This window comes from Pollicipes pollicipes, unplaced genomic scaffold (genome assembly GCF_011947565.3).
Source record: "Pollicipes pollicipes isolate AB1234 unplaced genomic scaffold, Ppol_2.1 Scaffold_3216;HRSCAF=3773_pilon_pilon_pilon, whole genome shotgun sequence".
Lineage (NCBI taxonomy): Eukaryota > Metazoa > Arthropoda > Thecostraca > Pollicipedomorpha > Pollicipedidae > Pollicipes > Pollicipes pollicipes.
In genome coordinates this window covers 1,319,721-1,338,009 of record NW_023596251.1, presented here as the reverse complement: position 1 = coordinate 1,338,009, position 18,289 = coordinate 1,319,721, and the positions used below count along the sequence as shown (strand labels likewise).

Below are 18,289 nucleotides of genomic sequence, written 5' to 3'. Positions count from 1 at the left end.
CGTAGCGAACCCACAAGCAGGCCGCGGCAGAACTGACAAGTGGACCAACACAAAACCCACGACACGCGGCGACCTCGCAAGCAGGCCAATTGTGCACACGAGAGGGCCGTCAACCGACACAGAGCGTGCCAAGCCAGCTGGCTAACCAGTGGCTCACGACGGCTGGCCAGCAGGCACCGGTCGGCAGAGCGGCCGGTCCGCAGAGGCCGGTCCGCAGAGAGGCCGGTCCGCAGAGAGACCGGTCCACAGAGAGGCCGGTCCCCAGAGAGGCCGGTCCGCAGAGGGGCCGGTCCGCAGAGGGGCCGGTCCGCAAAGAGACCGGTCCGCAGAGAGGCCGGTCCGCAGAGGGGCCGGTACGCAAAGAGACCGATCCGCAGAGGGGTCGGTCCGCAAAGAGACCGGTCCGCAGATAGGCCGGTCTGCAGAGGGGCCGGTCCGCAGGTAGGCCGGTCTGCAGGGGGGCCGGTCCGCAGGGGGCCGGTCCACAGAGGGGCCGGTCCGCAGGTAGGCCGGTCTGCAGGGGGGCCGGTCCGCAGGGGGCCGGTCCACAGAGGGGCCGGTCCGCAGAGGCCGGTCCGCAGAGGGGCCGGTCCGCAGAGAGGCCGGTCCGCAGAGGGGCCGGTCCGCAGAGGGGCCGGTCCGCAGAGGGGTCGGTCCGCAGAGGGGCCTGTCCGCAGAGAGGCCGGTCCGCAGAGGGGCCGGTCCGCAGAGGGGCCGGTCCGCAGAGAGGCCGGTCCGCAGAGGGGCCGGTCCGCAGGGCGCCACCTGGCAGCCTCCGGCGTCGTGGCAGTGGAGCCGGCGAGGGAGGCCTACGGCCGGGTTGAGGTCGAGGCCGCCACCCGCCGAGCGACGGTGGATGGCGCGCGTGCAGAGAAGTCACCAGGTGACGACGGCGCGGGCCGATGGCCCCAGAAGGCCCCGGAAAGCGCGCGCCGGCGTGCTGGCGGTAGGGGGTGGTTGTCGCCAGTCCACGCGTCACGCGTTGATGGCGACGCTTTCTAGGCGGTCTGCATGGGAATGCTGTCGAACGCGTGTCCGGTCTTCAGCAGGCGGTAGAAGGCGAACACGACGACCAGCCACCAGGTGTAGATGATGAACTGGATGACAACGAAGACAAGTGGCACGACGAAGGCCTCCACCAAATCACTGACTTGGCCTTCCCTCTCCGCCTTATCCCAATCGATTACGGCTATGAAGAAGATCAGGCAGGCTGCGAGAATGCCCGCAGCGATGTTGCAGAGAATCGACCAGATCATGAAGGGCAGGGCCAGGAACCGGTTGTTCTGCGGAACAGAACGCGGGTCACGACAGCTGGTTGACCGGCTGTGGAAGCCTGATCCTCAAGTTGGGTCAGACAGACGTTGAGAAGGCGACTGCGGGGCGGCTGCGCGACACTCGCATACAACACCAAGCCTCTAAATATCGCTATACCCCACAACCGCCATGCAACAGAATGCGCCAGGCTTCGAATCTCGCCAGCGCGCTCAGTGCAGACGTCAGTCCACTGCGGCTTCCGCACTGAGAAAAGCTCCCAATGCGTAAGGCAAATGACTATGACTTCAAACGTGTCGTCAAGCCTGGTCCCTGACGGCGAAGTGGTCAAGGGTCCGCCTGAGGCTGGCCAGACTGAAGGCTCGAAGCGCGGCACTGGCAGCACCGGAGCTCAGGTGCCGACACTGCCGCGCGCCGAGCGGCCCCAGATCCCCCTGTTCTACGTAACGCCTGCCGGCAGCTGGAGGGACACCCGCTAGCAAGCTCTGCAGACATCACAAGCTCTGCCGCCTCACACATCCCGCACACGGACACCACATCCCGCACACGGACACCACATCCCGCACACGGACACCACATCCCGCACACGGACACCACATCCCGCACACGGACACCACATCCCGCACACGGACACCACATCCCGCACACGGACACATTTCCAACCGTAAGACGAGCGATGGCGACAATCCAAGACCGATCGTAACATGTGCCACAAAATAGTAACGTCCCCAGGCGCCCTCCTCAGCTCTCACCTTCTTCACGGCGAAGATGAGGGCGATGGCCACCAGCAGACAAACAATTGAAACACCCACCATGCCGCCCATCGTATGGCGCCTCGACTCAAAGTTTTCGCTGCGGAAAGACGGCAAACAAACACATCACCTATAGCAGCAGTGTCAGTGCTAATGCGACAAAAGCTCAGTGTAACAAGGCTGGGGCAGCAAGGCAGCAGATTCACGACGCAGACAAACGCCATTTTCTCTGGGTGAAGTTGGTGGATTTGGTGGGGTGGGGGTGGAGGGGCATACGGACAACGGTTCCAATTTCCAGAAATAGCAGCCATGGCAGGCTTCAGCCATAACGGTGACGAAATCGTAGACTGCAATATGCCTGTTGAGATCGTGCGGTAGCTCAAGGCTTTGAAGACGCCCTCCTTATCCATGCCCGTCGAGTTGAAATGACCGAATACCCCCGCCCCCAAGGTCATTTACATTACATCCAACCAGAGGCAGTAACAATAAGGCAGGGGCGACCAGATCCGTCCACATCTTTGGAGCATGTAACATTAGGTCTTTGACAGCCCAGCGCTCCTCTCGCCGCCCACGGCCGCCGTCGCCGACGGCGCGGCGGACACGCGGTCACTGAAGTCGTCACGGGCGTCTGAGCGGGCCAGAGCGGCTGCTGAGCGTCACGCGGTCACTGAAGTCGTCACGGGCGTCTGAGCGGGCCAGAGCGGCTGCTGAGCGTCACGCGCGTCGCCGGCTCTCGTGCGAGGAGCCCCTGGCAGATGGTCGGCGAATTCCCTGTCACGGCTTCTCAGTATCCCAGCAGTTTTGTATGGAACGGACATCCGCGCAGGACGAATTGTGTCAGGGCGCCTGATGACGAGTGCGGGACCGCTGTATGTGTATATATATGCGCACACACACATATACATATATCCAGTTGTGCAAGGTTTGCCGATAAACCACCGGTCTGAGCCCCAACTGATTTGGTGAAACACAAGTCTCATGCTAGTGGTGTTGAAGATTGAGCTGAGTCCGACCGGCGCTGCACGCTGGACCGAGTCCGGCACAGAGGGCGCTGAGAAACAGCGCCGGCTCGGCCAGTGGCTGAGCTCACTTACGAGACGTGCTTGTCGAAGGCATCATGTCCCACCAGCTGTATCACGTTGTCCTGAATCCTCTTCAGTTGCACGAACTTCCAGATGAAGCCGACAATCGACAGCGCAGAGAGCACCTGCCGGACCACGTCAGATCATCAGGCATGGGATCATCAAGGATCGGATCATCATGCATGGGATCATCAGGGTTCAGATCATCAGGCGTGGAACCATCAGGGATCGGATCATCAGGGATGGGTGCCGAGCATCAGCATTAACTCAGCAACTCGCCCGGAGGCGTACGCTTCGCGGGGGAAACGCAGCGCTCTGGCGGAAGACGCCTTGGGTGGGGTTGAGAGAGGAGCAGCGTTCTGGTGGGGGACGTGGAGGAGGTGCAGCGCTTTGTCGGGGGACACCGTGGATGGGGAGGTGGGAAGCACAGCGCACGGACGGGGAACGCGGAGGGGGGGGGGGGGGGGCACAGCGCTCTCGCGAGGGACGTGGGGGAAGCGCAGCGCTCTGGTGGGGGTTGTGCGGGGGGATGGCGGCGGAGCGTTCTGACAGAAGACACTGTGGGGGGGGGGGGGGGGGGGGGGGGGGGGGAGCGTCGCAGCAATTTGGCGAGGGACGCTGGGGGAGCTGAAAAATTTACACATGGTACACCACGTTTCCAGTAATTGGTTTCAGAAACACTTGTGACGCATCTGTCCATGCTTCGGATCCAATTACAGCGACATTAATTGTATGCAACGTTGAAAAGCTGCGGAAACATCCCCGGCCGGTCGCTGCAGCCCACATTCACGAGTTAGCCCTTGCCCTGATTCCCCTTTTCACAACGCGATTTGATAGGCGGGATGCCACCTCATCCCATTTCCGAACTGAGAACGATAGAGCCTCGCGAAAACAAAAAAGTGGAATGGTCTCACAGGAGCTCGCAGTTGGTATCGTTGTAACGTGCTCAATAGTCGACCCTATAATGCCAGATGAAACGTAAATTTTCCCCAAATATTACACTTTTTCGTCTTTGCATGCCCATATTCACGCCATTACACCACGTAGCGGCGTGCACCTTTCATAGTAATATTCGTGATCTAACTCGGCGCACATTTGTCCGCGGCTTTGTGTTTCAGGCATGTATTTATTTTGTATGCCTTTGAGCATGTAACAATGTCGGCCCGCCGCGTGCGATCGGCGGATCCGTCGGTGGCCACCCGCCCCCCGCGCCATCCACGGATCGCCGTCCACTGTTCGTAAAAAACGCCGCTGCCAGAACCAGAAAAAAACTAGACACCTTTTTGTGTCCAAACACTCGCAACAAACTTCCTATATGTTTTCGAAAATTTGAGAGCGATTTAACAACATGCCGGCAAAATGCACACAGAAAACCTTAGGGGGGGGGGGGGAGATATCGACCCCGCTCTAATCAGAGCGAAGGTTAAGTCATGAGAGGCAACAATGGGTATAACTGGCGCCCCGTACTCCTCCGCCGCGCGTTCTGCTACTGCTGGTTTAAGGTACCTGACCCTGACCCCCGTAGCCTGCGCCGGTCAACCAAACCTAGCGCCGGCTTTTTACTGGCCGGGCTGGGACACACGCCGCGGAAGAGTGAGCCGCGTCCAGTGGGCGACAGAAGCTGGATGCCACTAGCGTGGAGCCCACGGAGCGGATGAGCTGCTCAAAAGCGAAACGCTACAAGCTGGCTTCAAGTGTCTCCAAAACAGGACTGTCGAGAGTTGTTGGGTAATAAATGCCATCACACTCGTCAACCATCATCTGCCAGGCGCCAGCCGCTAGCCCACCAGCCGCGCCCGGGGCCTCCTCGCGGCATAAGCGGCGCGATCGCAGGCTTGCCGCTGCCGCGCGCGGTCGGCTTTCGTGACGGCGGGAATCGATCAGTGGGTAGGGCCATTCCCTGTTGTGACACGCCCCCTGCCGCACTGTGCCAGCCTGCCTGCCGCACTGTGCCAGCCGAGCCGCCGCCACCGCCGCCGCCGCACGGACGGCACGCAGACGCAAAGGCGGAGCCAGCGAGACGTGTCGGGGAGGGGTGCTGGAACGCAGGAGCGTGGAAAGCAAAACGTGTGGCGGGGGGGGGGGGGATAGTGCGCAGGGACTCACAGGCACGGGCCGCGCCGCCGCCGCCGCCGCCGCCGCCTCGGCTGACCTTGAGCGCGGTCCCGCCTCCGTGGCGGAGTACACGCCGGCGAGGGATGCGCAGAGGTGGCGGCGGCGGCGGCGGCGCAGAGGCGGCCGCCGGCGCCTTATGCCAGGCTAACAAAGTCCGGAGCTGGGCGTGCGGTGGCGCTGACAGGCTCAGTTCGGGAACAGCCACGCGATGCCCGGCTGATGGCGATATAGGACAAGCGTCGGATGATGCCATTTATGATGGAAAGATGATGCCATTGACATCTGCTGGGTGGTTCCGACAGAACTTGCACGAGGTCTTTTCCTTTTCTACTACACCTCGCGAATCCCTCCAGCCCATGTAATCCAAAGTTTTCCAAGCACAAAGTCATGAAACGCCTTTGCAGGAAGATACTAACGCAGCACCTCCTCCACCGCCCGTGATGTGAGGTTTGGCGCACATCTCAAGAGAAGAACAGGCTGGCCTGCTGTGCGGCTGGCCACATCCAGCCCGCGGATGGCCACATCCAGCCCGTGGATGGCCACATCCGGTCCGCGGCTGACCACATCCCGCCCAGCCGGCCAGGGTTGCGGCAAGCAGCCCCGGCCGGCAAGCCTGAGTTGCGGCAAGCGGCAGGCAGCCAGGCCACGGCCCGGACTGTCAATGTTCGATCGACGAGTCAGCGAAGCGGGTTGCAAAACACCGTCACTAACCGGAAGCGCGCCTGAATTCCAAAAATAGACCCGTTTCCCAGTGAACGCACAAACAGGGGCGGTACGGAGTCACTGGATCTCCAGAACGTCCTCAAAAGTTATGGACAGGATCCGTGGTACTCAAGGATATTTCTTCACGATTTGGCAGTGGATCCCAGATTATCCGAAACAAATGCATACTGGGCTGCCATGGACGAAATAGCAATCCCTCGTCTATGTTCATGTCTCAGCAACTAGTTCTTCAACATGTTTATGTCGTTTCATCGGCCATTTTTTGATCAATCCTTCGCCTCATGAAGGATTTCGTAACTTGTGTTAAATGTCCCTTCTGCTATCTGTTTCTGTCACTCCCGCCGGCATCATGCACTCCCGTCCTTTCTCCTCTCGTCCTCTCTCCGTCACCGACCCCGGCGCGGCTCTGTCGGCGATGTGTCTCCCTCGCGGACGCCGACGCGGCTCGACCGACGTCGGTCTGGCATCCTCACGTTTTTTGTCGTTTTGTGGATGTTTTTGGCTGGTGTCTGTCGAAGGCCACGCCGCACCAGTGCTCGAAAAGTCGGTAGGGAGCAGTAGGCCGCTGTCCTGTCCGGACCGCTGTCCCGTCCGGACCGCTGTCCTGTCCGGACCGCTGTCCCGTCCGGACCGCTGTCCCGTCCGGACCGCTGTCCTGTCCGGACCGCTGTCCCGTCCGGACCGCTGTCCCGTCCGGACCGCTGTCCCGTCCGGACCGCTGTCCCGTCCGGACCGCTGTCCCGTCCGGACCGCTGTCCTGTCCGGACCGCTGTCCTGTCCGGACCGCTGTCCCGTCCGGACCGCTGTCCCCATTCCCAGCACTCGTACCGTCGCCGTATCTCCCTTTCTGTCCTTCAAATAGGGTACAGAAGTGCATACACACACGTAAGGGACTACGCACTTCGAAAACTGATCAATGGCCGACATAAAGCCTTGCAGATACGTTTCAGACAGGGCCCCGACTTTGAGATATGACGGCAGCATTTTAATAGGCCCTGGGGCTCTCTTGAAGACCAAAAAAAAAACCGTGAAATTTAAGCAGCCCCACATCGCAGTCTCTTAGTCAAAATTGCGAATCCCAAACGAAAACTTCGAATTCCAGGTGGCGGGCCACTACGGTACGATCATTTTTACACACAGTAGATTCAGGTGCGAGCTTAACATAAAATAACGGTGACTTACAAACATAATGTTTTACCTCCTGCCCTGCCTCAACTAGCGTTCACCGGAGGCAGCAGCGGCAGTGGCTTCCACTCCGTGTGATCACTTCTTGCAACGTGCAACGTGCCTTTTTGAGCGCACAAGCCGTCAGATATCTTTGCACACCTTGATGATTACGCGCGCTTAGTGTTCGTGCTCAATACTTTCACGTGCGTTACGCAAGGGCTGAAAGCAATGAGACGAAGCGTGATAAGTCGCTGTTACTTGACACACAACGCGCCACAGAGCGATGATGCATGAAGGAATCCACGAAGTAAAGGACACCCCAATACACATGTCCCGTTCCGTCATGAGGTATTTTGTATTGGTTTCAGTCGTGGGCGTGGGTGCTAAAACAATATGTTAATGATTATGCGCAAATCCCGGCGTTACAAATTGCTTTAGGCTTGTTGTGAACGTCGTCACACGTCACGAAGTATGATATGACGTCATTACATTTTTCGTTTGGCGCAATGAAATTTTACTTGACGCTTTTGAACTAGCTTCACCTTGAATGACCCGAACCACCTGTACCTGACAGAATGCAATATCGTGCAGCATGCTAAAATTCAACAAATCAGTGCAAGGAAATCCCTCGATAGGCGTACCCTGCGGAAGTATTTTCTGCAACACAATGTTCAGGACGGTTCCAACACATCTTCTGCATATTTTGCAATGTTCAAGCAGCATGCGTTTAATGGCTCAGACGCTATCGCAGGAAAACTGTGGAATCCTGCGGCCTCCCTCGCGCTGGGCAGATTAAATTTCATGAGTACGTGTAAATGTGTTGAATGGTGAAATAGACCCTCGATGGTCCCCCGCTTATGTTTGTGGGCAGGGTCGTCGCTCGGGTTGGGTCCCACCTTGTCCCTGGCGCGTGCGGCGGCTCGGACTGTGGAGACCAGAGCCAAGCGCTCTGCACCGTGGCTGAAATACCGTTTTTGCCCTCCGGGTGCAAGTGCAAATATTTGCGTACCACGGTTTGCGGTGAGACTGAACTTCGTAATCTCATTGAGTCATAGCGATAGAAATTCGTATATGCGAGCATATTGCCAGAAGCTGATACCTGTGGCATTGTACCACACATTAGTGTCACGTGCTATCCAATGAAACGCATTGCCCAGTTACGCAAACGTTTAAGCTTGTAAAAAATCGCAGTTCCTTCACAGGGTTGATTGATGTGGGCCTCAAATATCACGGGGCCAAAACGCTGAACCTCACACAGCAATTCGACAGCCTGGCTGCACGGCCGCCTCCCGTGCCCCAGTCACGAGGTCAGGGGGGGGGGGGGGGGGGGGGGAGGGCAGCGGAGCCGGGCCGGCGTGGCCGCCCCGAGGTCTGCACGCCAGGCATGAGAGCGCGGCCGAGGGACGCCAACGGCCCGGCGCAAGGAGTGTGGCGCCGCCGGCGGCCGTCTGTCGAACCGGCGCCCAGACGGCCATTTTGAAGCGCCGGCGAACGAGGGAGGATTCAATGCACAGGCATGAACTGAGCGCGTCGACAATTTCGCCGTGTGCTTTGGCTGTGCATGTCCTTACTTCTTTGAAGTTGAAGAAAAATTATTTCGTTAAAGGGAATGTTCCATCTTTACATGAGGTTTTCAATTGAAATAACCACCATGAGGACGTTTTGATACAGTTCCCGGCAATGTCCTTTATAAGACCCAAAGCGCTCTGATTTCTGAGTTATATGCCCGCAAAAGTGCGAAAAGGTTTATTGGGAGACTACTTCAAAGTCACATCGGCATCGATGTCGCCAAAGAAACGTCATACGATTGACGTTATACTACAGGCTGTTTTTGGCTATACTATTGGCTGGTACACTCGCAAGAGCGATGGTACGGCACGTATGATACAATCCACAGAAGGTGATAGGCCGTTAGTAAAGATTGCGCTGCTGAGTGCGTGTCGCGAACGTAAGCGTGAGCACTTTTGGGTTGTGCGGCCCTCGTCGCCAGCGGGACAGTTTCCTTACCTCTAGACCATAGGCCAATGTTATAAAACGAGAACTCCACCATCTGCAAAAAAGCGCAGAACCGAAAAACGGCACTCTCCCGAATGTCATGAAAAAGAAAACATGGCGGCAAATCTGGCTTGTTATCCTGCTGGCGTTTTCTTCTACTGGCGAATTTCTTACAGACACCTCGGTTGGCGCCTTGTGTACCGGAGGGTGGAACCTTGCACGGGTTTATGGGTTAGCAAGGCATTATAAAATAAGGGAAGTATTACCGTAATTTTAGGCAACTTTTACTAACTATCTAATACACCTCGTAGAACAAATTTGAATCTTGAACAAAAAAGGTGTCCTAAAAATAAACCTCTTCAGTTGTATTACCATGAACCCCGTCGGGACCTTGTTTTTAGGGGAGCTCACGGCAAAATGCGGTCTCATAACCGAAAAACCTGCGCGGAAGTTGCCGGAAAACACCTGCAATTTGATAGTCCCGTGGACTGGCACGTATGGGATCACACTTATTTGATATCAGAGTGCGAATCAGGCGCTTGAAATGGGCGAACACTGGTAGTGCAAGCCAGGGGCTTGTACATATCTTGATGCGATGGGGAGTATTAGTGCGAGGTTTGTACTTCTGAGGGATAACGCTGTTTTGTTATTTCTAAAATGTAATGACCCCCAATAAAATGTGATATATTGATACCTGCCTCTATCTTTAGAACATGATGAGATATCGATGTCGGCAAACTGAAAAAAACACTAACATCCATGCTGGAGGGGTGTTCCAAAGCAATTTCCTACCTCATTACGATCTTGCCAACATTTTGAACCTCTTGAGGTCTTAAGGTATGAAATTAATCCATTGCATGCCATTATATTGACGATTAACTTAGACAGTAGGCACGGGTCAGCACGGCTCATTAATGCACACGCGTGGTATAACCTCACATGATGCGGCTTTGCAAAATTGTCTTTCAGTTAAGAACTCTGAAAGTATAGTGCTGTGTTTCTATAGACACACGTACTCTTGTTTTAACAAACTTTGTATGTAGGCAAGCATTGCTTGTGAGTCATCATCGTCATAGTCACTGCAACTTGTGTGAGATGCTGTGCGCTGAGAAAGGTGGAGAAGTATTGCTGTTGGTTTCTTGGATAGCACTTAATATATTTATCATGAGCCTTGCGCGCATCGGCAGCTTCATCACCTCCCTGCATTTCGTCCATCTAACCATAACCACATGCATTTGTCGTGTCTCCAGCGTTTTGCAATGTCAGTAGGTTTGCAGTGCCATTCCACTATATGTAATATTTTCTTGGTATGCATGCATTATTACTTAAGTAATAAAGAAATTAACTACTGTGCACATCACATAATATCGATGTCAGGACTACAGCACTGCAGGCAAGAATAAGTCGACAGTACAATATTGACATCCTTAACAGTGCTTTTCAGGTTTCGGTAGGAGATTCACGACACTATTTGACTGTCTTCATAGCCTATCGTGCTTTGATATTAATAATCTGCCCACAAAACTGGCGATCGCCACATTGTGTATGTCAAACAGCCCACCAAAGCTTCTGGTACGACCAGTACCAAGATAAAAAATCTACAAACAAGCCATTCACTAATCCGCCACCCAACACCGCGTTCGCGACGAGAAAAGTCGGTTGCCGTCAGCTTTCGTGTGTTTCGAGGTGTTTTTAGGTCTGGCTGCCAGATGCTGCGAGTTCTTGCTGTCGTCACAAAACCATTCCATGACGCCATTAGAGAATGACGTAATGGGGAGCATTTTTACAAGCTTCGAAATTTTGCTACTTGGGGCCGTTTTTGAACCTTGAAAGTTATCAAAAGTTACAAGCAAGCTTTTCCCATCATACCTGATGCTTATCTCAAAATTTCCAAATGTGGAACACTCCTTTTAACAGAAAACACAAGTCAAGAAATGCATCGCAGATCGGTGCTCCAGCAAGTTCGCTAAAACGGGGGACCTTCTGCGTGAGCAAATGGAACTTGTTGGTCGTCTGGCCGTCACCGCGGACGTCTTCAAGCTCGAATCATGCGAGTCGCTGCCCCAGCAGAGACCCTCCCGCATTTCTAAATAGATCAGATCTAAATAAATAATTCAAAAGCCATGAGTCACCGCACACCCCTCGCCGCAGTCCCAGAGTCAAGTAGAATGCCTGAGATGCCGTGCAAGAGAGAATGAAGCGAAAGCGCTTCTGAAATTATTTCTAAAAGGTGCTGCCTAGCGGCACGATAAATCGATCGGGGTTAGGTGAAGTGAGTGACATTTTCAGAAGGGAAGCCGCACCACAAGATTGATCATCAATTGTTTTAATTTGATATCTATGCGCGTTCAAGGCATAGTGCTCAAGGAATGTTATATGGTGAAGTGCAGTGTGGACAGTGCTGCTTATTTTTTTCGTAAAAGTTATTTGATGGTGGAGCCTCCCCCCCCCCCTCCCCCCTCTGGGACAGAGCAAGCATGCATGTTGACAGCTGAGTCACTGTTCGGATAAGTAGGAGAGCTACTCCACAAGTTTAGCTATGGCAGGCATAACGGAGCATTGGAAAAGGTGAGACAGTTAAGTGGATGTGCTCTGGCGTTTGCACCGTGAACTTCATGCCTCTATCGTGTTGTGCGGCGGAGGCGACACATGCAATGTAATTAGGGTAGATGGAGCTTGAAACGCAGGGCTGATTTGTTCATGTTGCGTCTTGATGTGGAACGTGTCCTATCCAAGTCAACGCCAGAGTTTGTCAGTCGCGGTCCTGACATGTGCTGCTGTCACTAGGTTTGCAGGTTATTTAGCCTGAGTGAGTCAGTCACGGCGCCGCATCCGTCACACATTTCAGCGCAACAGCCTATGCATGGCTGGATGTAGGTGGTGTAAACCCGAGCTAGCATGGGCCTAGCAGTGTGCCGCGCACGGGTGGGACTGAGCCCTCAATTCCCGCTTTTCGTCACCTCACTGATGTGGCCGTGGAAGCATACGTCTTCGAAAGAAGTTATCTCCGAATCTTTGTAGCCGTCCTTAGTTGGGATAGGTTTGCCTCCAAAAAGTCCTAGCCCTGTTTAGTATGGTTCCGTTCATGAATGGTGGCTGCATTCTCCTGTCTGCATGCAATGTGATGGCCCACTCCCTACCATGAACACAACTTTTGTCGAGGTTTTCTACAGTGATGTTGCATGACATCCACGTTGTCTGGGACGTGGGTGGAGTACCGCAAAGATCTGCGTCAGAAAAAAATGTCGTGTGTCGTCTTATGCGGAAGTCCCGCTGGATAAATACGCACAAAGAGTGGATTTAGCACGGCTTCTGTGGGTATTCTACATTGCTTGTCTTTGGCGTCCAAAAGGTGCTTCCCACTTCAGGTGCATTCTGTTCCTAATATTTCACTTGAACCACCAGAGGAGCAAATCAGGCATACCAATCATGTTTGGCCATTTACAGGTGTCCGCGTGTCAGATCTCGTCCGAGTCTTCATATACCAACGTAGATGGTTATGAAGTCTCACCGCGGCTCCAGTATCTGACTCAGACTGTGTGCGAGGTACATGAGTTGTGGTGTGTGGCTGTGATGGGGTCGACATCCGCTCTGTCGTTCAAGTGAAGGCTGATATGCTTGAGATAAGATAGCAGTAATAGCCTCATTCCTCGTAGAAAAAACAAGAGAATGGAGATATAGGTGCGTTAATATCTCGGCAACATGCCTGTGTCGAAACGAATGGCAGTAGTAAATTAAAACTTGCCTACCGACGAACCTATTCGATTTGCCACCGGTTTCGTCCGTGGGATATTGGTTAAGATAGTCTCTTTGGTAGCCTAGGTCATTTGCCCATGTGAATTGCTCTGTGGCATTGGCGATGTCAGCCAATACAATTCTCCTGCCAGTATAAATGAGCCGTCTGGTGGAAACATATGCATCCAATTTGTATTAGTCCCAAATTAATTTGCATCGAGGGTAATTTTTTAAAGAAAAGTTCAATTGCAAAGAAGCAAATATTGAAAATGGTCAAGATTTGAGGACGACAGCGTTGCATCCAAGCGGCCGCCAGGGCATAAAGGTGAGACGCGTTGTCGGTGAGTCCGGGTAGTTCGCTCACCAGTTGACGCTAGCCTGCCAGCCTGCCTGCCTGGCAGCCAGCCTGGCGTGTCAGCTGAGCCTTCGATCCTATGGCAAAGGGTATGCGCCGTTATGTCGTAAATATCGTCATCCCGACGATGTTTCTAGCATCGAATCCGTCAAGTACCACTGAAGTACACAATTTCGGGAAAGACATAATTGGCCTGTCACAGCGCACACAGGAAACTGCCGTCCGCTTCCGGGCTTGGCTCGCTTTGGAGGCCTAAAACCTGGTACGGGCTACTGTCAGTCCCCTTCAGATAAAAACATCCAACGGAGCACTCGCCATGCCCCCATAATGCCTTCATGCCGCAACGAACGCTGCGGCTGGCGTTGTCACGCGCCTCTTGTACGTATCTATCTCCCATGTTGGTGCTGCAAACGCAACCTGGGTGGTCCTCTGACTTCCTGGGACCCAGAAGTACTGATTGCTGCTGCAATACGTTGTCTAAGCAATGACAGGCTGGGCATCCGAAAGCAAACAGTCCAGGGCTTGCGTAAGATTCTGCGCTATATGTCTTTCAATGACAAACCATATGGACCTTAACAATGCACACCTACTTGGCCAGTCGCCGGCTGGATCCGGGACCGCACGATCTGCAACAGCCCAATCTTCCCCAAGCCGCTGTCGCTGGCCAGCAGCAGCCCCCGCCGGCCGGAACGTACAAACATCATGTGTTAGCTATGTTTGAAACATGGCGCACCGCGCCCGACCCGTCCGGCGCCCAGGGGCGCGCCGACATCGTCGGCATCCTCCGTCCGTCGCGCCGCCATGGGGCGGGGTGGGCGTGGCAGCGCGCCCCGCACTCACACACGGTCACGTGACTTTCGCCGGCCGACCAGTCCGGGCGCGACAGCAGAGCACGTGGTCTGCGTCCGCCGCCGCGCGGGCCGGCGCGCCGCTCGCTCCACGAGCAGGGTCCCACCAGGGACGCTCACGGCCTGCCGATCTGGGGCGCGTCGCAGCGAATAATCCCGTAGGATGTATTCGCAGCGCCGCGGACAGAAACAAGCCGTGCCGCTGACGTCATTCATGACGTCCAAACCCCGTGGGTTCTGCGCATTTCAGTTGTTCGCATCCACCAGAACATTCTGCGTGATGTCACGCAGAATCTTTGCCGAACGCATCGGATCTTTTCCATTTGTTTAATCGAAGAGGGACAGAGGTGGCGCAACAGGCTCATTCATTAACAAGTCGGTTTGTGCGCCCACGACCGATAACGGCTGAACAAAAGGTACTTCATCAATTACAACTAGCATAACTTGCAGTTTTCGTTCTGTGCTCGCATAGCACGTGAGCACCAATAGTGCGTGAGCACCAAAACCCAACTGTCTCGTATGCGCAGTTGTCATCACAAAAGTAACAGGAAGGTCAACAAAAAAACGTGTTGCACTGCGAACACGTCCGTCAGAGTATTCGTGGTGTCACATCGCACAGGACATGCTTGGTATGCTGCGAGTGACCCTGATGCGCTGCGAACACATCCTGGTATAAAAGGGGGAAGGGGGGGGGGGCGCCGCCCGAAAAAAAGCGCCTCCCGGCGACAGGGGCGTGTGCAGGACCGCAAAATGGGGACGCGCTGGACGCTCGCTAGCGCAGCAGGCCTGCGAGCTAGAAGCAGCACTAATGTATAATTCCGAGAGCTGACATGAGAAGCATGTTTGACAAGTCATCCATCTCAGTAGCCTTGCGCAGATCTGCAAATCTCGAATATTTGGTAAAAGGCCTCAGATTAGGCTTCGTTGCTTTGGGCGGCGGGGAAATTCGTTGCTTTGGGCGCACATTGGACCAGCAAATTCGGGGGGTGCGCCTGCTGTCCGCCGGCTGAAGCGCCGCCCCAAACAGCTGGGCCGAAAGAATCCTGTCACGCACCGCCTACTCGGCTAATCCTACCACCTTTTCTGCACGGAGACAGATGTATAAGGGAAATGTCCGATTTCTGTCAGGACATGTCGCCTTTCTCTCCACGGGATATCTGCTTTGTCCATCAGCACGCGCTCACAACACACACGACAAAGCCCGATGCCGGGGTGCCACGCTGTGGCGCCGCCTGACACTCACCGCCGAAGTGATTCCGATCAGTTTACTCCCCACGGCCACATTGTGCCGCCCGCAGCAGCAGTCGTTGGATCCCATGGTGACGCAGTCGACGTTCTCGCCCCTCCACCGTCCTGGCCCCGGCTCTGTCTGACGGCGGTCCGCTCGACAGGCAGCGTTTTCGGCGGCCAGCCAATAGCCGCCCGCCTGGCGCCGTTCGCGTACATACACACCACACACACACACACACGCTCGCTCACGAACGGCTCCGCTGGGGCTGGCGGCGGGTTGGTTCTTACATTTGATTAATTGTTTTACTGCTTCGGACCATCCACACAATATGCAGCTAGTCCTACCACAGCGTGATACAGATAAGAAATAGGAGGCACCTGGGCTGAGCAGGGCTGTTGATATCCAACCAATCGTATGCCTGCGCGTTGAATGAACGGGCACTCGCTGTGGACTACAACGCTGCGCGAGAAAACATATGTGAAGACAGCGATGAACAGCGTCAATGGTGAAAAATAGGGAACTACGAGGAGCATCAGTCATGATAGCAAGCTAGGTCACATGCTCACATTTTGATAACGCAGGCTCCAGTTCTGGTTTAAACGAGCCGAGCCGAGCCTCCGACAGACGCGGCAGGCAGCCTGCTGGACAGACAGCGGGCACGGAATGCAAAACATCGTCTGACGCCTCGGCGCGCATACGCGGCGCGTAAAGTCGATTGTCCTGCATTGTCCGTCTAGAGGGAAACTGAACTTAGGTTTGGCCGGAAAGAGCTACCCGAGATGCCGGCTCACGCCACCGCCAGGCACAGTGTGTGGGAGCGACAAAGGATCACTGCATGGAGGTAAACCAGCCTGGTCATCCCAAAACGTCCGAAATGTAATCGAATCTTCGCCCGCCAGGCACAAAACATGCCCAAAATTTCCACGCCCCTTAAAGGTGCTCGTGGTTTTTGCTATAACAGGCGCCAACTACAGATAAGCAGCACCGTACGTGTGAGAGGATCACGCCGTTCGTTACGGTGTCAATCAGGGCGGTGCAGCAGAGGGGGGGGGGGGGGGGGGGCAGAGGGGGTAGTTGTCCACCTGCCGGCAGGTAAGAGAATGCTTTTGCTCCCTCAGAATTTCTGGGAAGCCACTTTTTCCCGAACCAAATGCACTGTAACAACCGGTAGATCACCAAAAGTCAGAGTGAGGAGGCCCCCCATCACTAAGTTAAAGAGTTATACATCGAGCTCAGAAGCCCCTTTTCGCATCAAAAGGCCAATTTTCTGGACCATAAGGCGACCTTTTATGAATGGGATAGCCCATCGTCCAGATTAGTAAGCCACATGTTATGTTAAGAGAGGCCCATTTGCTGGGTCAGGAGGCCCCCAGTTGCCAACTAGGAGGCTCCTGTCCTAGTTGAGGCGGCACCCTTTATATTTAGGAGACCCCATTTCTGGAACAGGAAACCTTTTTCATTCAGGATGCCCAGCATGCAATGGCCAGGATGCCCGTGCTTCAGGATGCCCTGGCTTGGAATAGCAAGGCCCCTTAGCTAGTTTCGGAGACCCTTCGTGAATTGGAAACATCCTTTTCTTAGGCTTAGGAGACCCCTGTAAGCACCGGGATGGCCTTTTCTGGAACAGGAAGTCATGTTTTAGGATAGCGGGGCCCTTCGCTGGATAATCTGAAGGTCCTCATTCTGATTTTTAATTGTTGAGATTGATTTACTTGGATATGATACATGTAACAGCTTAATAAGGGGCACATGCCCCCGGTGGCCTTCCCCCTTAAATACGACACTGCCTAGGGGCCCCGCCCTGTGAGGGGTCCTCGTTTTGTCCCGGAGGCCCGCTGGAGAATCCTGCCCTAGAACACAAAACCCATGGTGCCGGCCATGGTGGCAATCACGACTTGAGGAAAATACCGAGTGTGACCGACTTCGACCAGTAGCCCAAAGCAGCTGTTTGACCATTAGCCCAAAGCAGCCGTTTGACCATTAGCCCAAAGCAGCTGTTTGCAACATGCGCTATACTGGCGTCCTGAGCCAGGCATACATCGACGGTACCAGCCAGGTTCCACACGGAAACTTCAGGGCTGATGGTCTGTTCACGGAATCTTCAGGGCTAGTGGTCTGTTTACGGCAGCTTCAAGGCTGATGGTCTGTTCACGGCAGCTTCAGCCTGATGGTCTGTTCACGGAAGCTTCAGGGCTGATGATCTGTTCACGACATCTTCAGGGCTGATGGTCTGTTCACGGCAGCTTCAGGCTGATGGTCTGTTCACGGCATCTTCAGGGCTGATGGTCTGTTCACGGCAGCTTCGGGGCTGATGGTCTGTTTACGGAAGCTTCAGGCTGCTGGCCTGTTCACAGAAGCTTCAGGCTGATGGTCTGTTCACGGCAGCTTCGGGGCTGATGGTCTGTTCACGGCAGCTTCGGGGCTGATGGTCTGTTCACGGCAGCTTCAGGGCTGATGGTCTGTTCACGGCAGCTTCAGGCTGGTGGTCTGTTCACGGCAGCTTCAAGGCTGATGGTCTGTTCACAGAAGCTTCAGGCTGATGGTCTGTTCACGGCAGCTTCGGGGCTGAAGGTCTGTTTACGGCAGCTTCAGGCTGATGATCTGTTTACGGCAGCTTCAGGGCTGATGGTCTGTTCACGGCAGCTTCAGGCTGATGGTCTGTTCACGGCAGCTTCAAGGCTGATGGTCTGTTCACGACAGCTTCAGGGCTGATGGTCTGTTCACGGCAGCTTCAGGCTGATGGTCTCTTTACGGCAGCTTCAGGCTGATGATCTGTTTACGGCAGCTTCAGGGCTGATGGTCTGTTCACGGCAGCTCCAGGGCTGATGGTCTGTTGACGGCAGCTGATTCGATGCAGTGAATACTACTGATGATCCGTTGACTGCCACACTCCATCAACTGAGTTCCCGATGCGTTTATGTTTGAGGTGTTAGCTCTGAACCGCGCGTCCATGGAGGTCAAAGAGCGTTTCATGCGATCATCCAGAGCACCTGGATCATCTTTTGCCCCCGACA

General features: G+C 54.8%; 1 protein-coding gene across 1 annotated transcript; it reads right to left on the bottom strand.

Annotated features, from left to right (window-relative positions):
- Positions 1-655: 655 nt before the first annotated feature.
- Positions 656-15,395, bottom strand: LOC119090943 (uncharacterized). Its single transcript, XM_037213668.1, has 4 exons — positions 15,288-15,395; positions 3,119-3,231; positions 2,025-2,124; positions 656-1,283 (listed from the first exon to the last, which is right to left on the bottom strand). Exons 1-4 carry the CDS (start codon positions 15,360-15,362, stop codon positions 999-1,001), a joined length of 573 nt encoding a protein of 190 aa, XP_037069563.1. The 5' UTR covers positions 15,363-15,395; the 3' UTR covers positions 656-998.
- Between the last annotated feature and the right edge of the window lie 2,894 nt (positions 15,396-18,289).